General features: G+C 42.6%; 1 protein-coding gene across 1 annotated transcript in view; it reads right to left on the bottom strand.

The window, feature by feature from the left end:
• The window catches only part of LOC134816976 (alpha/beta hydrolase domain-containing protein 17B-like), a 10,685-nt gene extending 9,540 nt beyond the window's left edge, over positions 1–1,145 (bottom strand). Inside the window, 3 exon segments of the mRNA XM_063826040.1 lie at positions 349–440; positions 729–839; positions 985–1,145. Of these exon segments, the coding sequence (XP_063682110.1) occupies positions 349–440; positions 729–839; positions 985–1,113 (332 nt within the window). The 5' untranslated portion in view covers positions 1,114–1,145.
• Positions 1,146–1,496: the final 351 nt, after the last annotated feature.

The raw sequence follows: 1,496 nt of genomic DNA, 5'->3' as shown, positions 1-1,496 counted from the left end.
TCTAACTTACCCACCGCCCCACTAAAAAACGTACCAGCCGTCTAACTTACCCACCGCCCCACTAAAAACGCACCAGCCGTCTAACTTACCCACCGCCCCACTAAAAACGGACCAGCCGTCTAACTTACCCACCGCCCCACTAAAAACGGACCAGCCGTCTAACTTATCCACCACCCCACTAAAAACGGACCAGCCGTCTAACTTACCCACCGCCCCACTAAAAAACGGACCGGCCGTCTAACTTACCCACCGCCCCACTAAAAAACGGACCAGCCGTCTAACTTACCCACGGCCCCAGGGGCGTGCGCTTTCTCCTGGGTGCCCCACTAAAAAAACAAATCCACAAACCTGCTCATTTGTCCGAGGTCGACAGCGTTACCGTGACTGAACAGTATCGTAAACAAAGGGTTCTTTACTGGTCGTACCATCATGCACGCAACCTGGTGTTTTTCAGTAATTTTGGAGTGATCTCACTGTGTCGACAATACAAATTCTTCAGAATTATGATCTAACAAAAACGACCAATGCAATAGCCATGACCAATGACCATCGCATCGTGTGTAGCAATATTATATGTAGCAAGACATCGCCAAATATATGATACATTATTCAAGTAAACGCAAAAGTGAAATGGAGTAGAAGTAAAACTGAATTGGAGTAGAATGTGAAATGACGTTAACATGGTTACCATGGTTACCAGCTGACGTTAACATGGTTACCAGCTGTACCTTGTTTCCTCTGGAGCTGCGAGTAGTGAAGCAGTCGATAAAGCTGAGTTCTCTGTCGTTGAACTGCCACTCTGCCCGCTCAGTGAGCACCAACTCCTGTGTCCCATCCTCCTGTGAAGATAAGATGTTATGTTGGGTTCAGAGTCAGCATTTATCAATTTATCAAATATCAACTTAACCTTTTTCACTTTCGACTAGGAACTAAAAAATAAAAATACAGTTAATATTTGCGGCCAAGAAGTTGTAAAGACATTACCTTTGTGACAATAGTGTAGCTAGGTTCAGGAGGGACAAATGCGAGTTTAGCTGCTATTCTAGACGGTATGGGAGGACAACACAACAAGCAGCAGATGTCTGCGAGGCTGAACCCGTTCATACCACTCATAAATTCATACTTCCAACTTGCGACATAAAATCTAGAATAGAGAGTAGATGTTAAAGTTATATAGGAAACTATAGAAAGTGCTGTAAAGAATGCTGCAATTAAAATGGTCAGGGAATTCGCAGTTGTCTTTGCAGTAATTATCAATTTCGACGAATGATTTACTACAGGTGACTCAAATCGAAGTGAATCAAATGACAGTGTCCATATTCTACCCTGCAAAATGTGTTGATGAGGCATAACTCTTTAAAAGATACCAGGAAAAATCTAATGAAAGAAGCAGGGTACTCAGATGTTTAGATAGAACACCCCTTATTCCCTGTCAATCCAAATGACTTCCGTGTTAGAACCAATACAACAGATATATAGTAATAAATTAATGTTAT

The sequence above is a fragment of the Bolinopsis microptera genome, chromosome 1 (assembly GCF_026151205.1).
Source record: "Bolinopsis microptera isolate Bmic1 chromosome 1, MBARI_Bmic_1.0, whole genome shotgun sequence".
Taxonomy (NCBI): Eukaryota; Metazoa; Ctenophora; class Tentaculata; order Lobata; family Bolinopsidae; genus Bolinopsis; species Bolinopsis microptera.
This window is presented reverse-complemented; position numbering and strand designations above follow the sequence as displayed.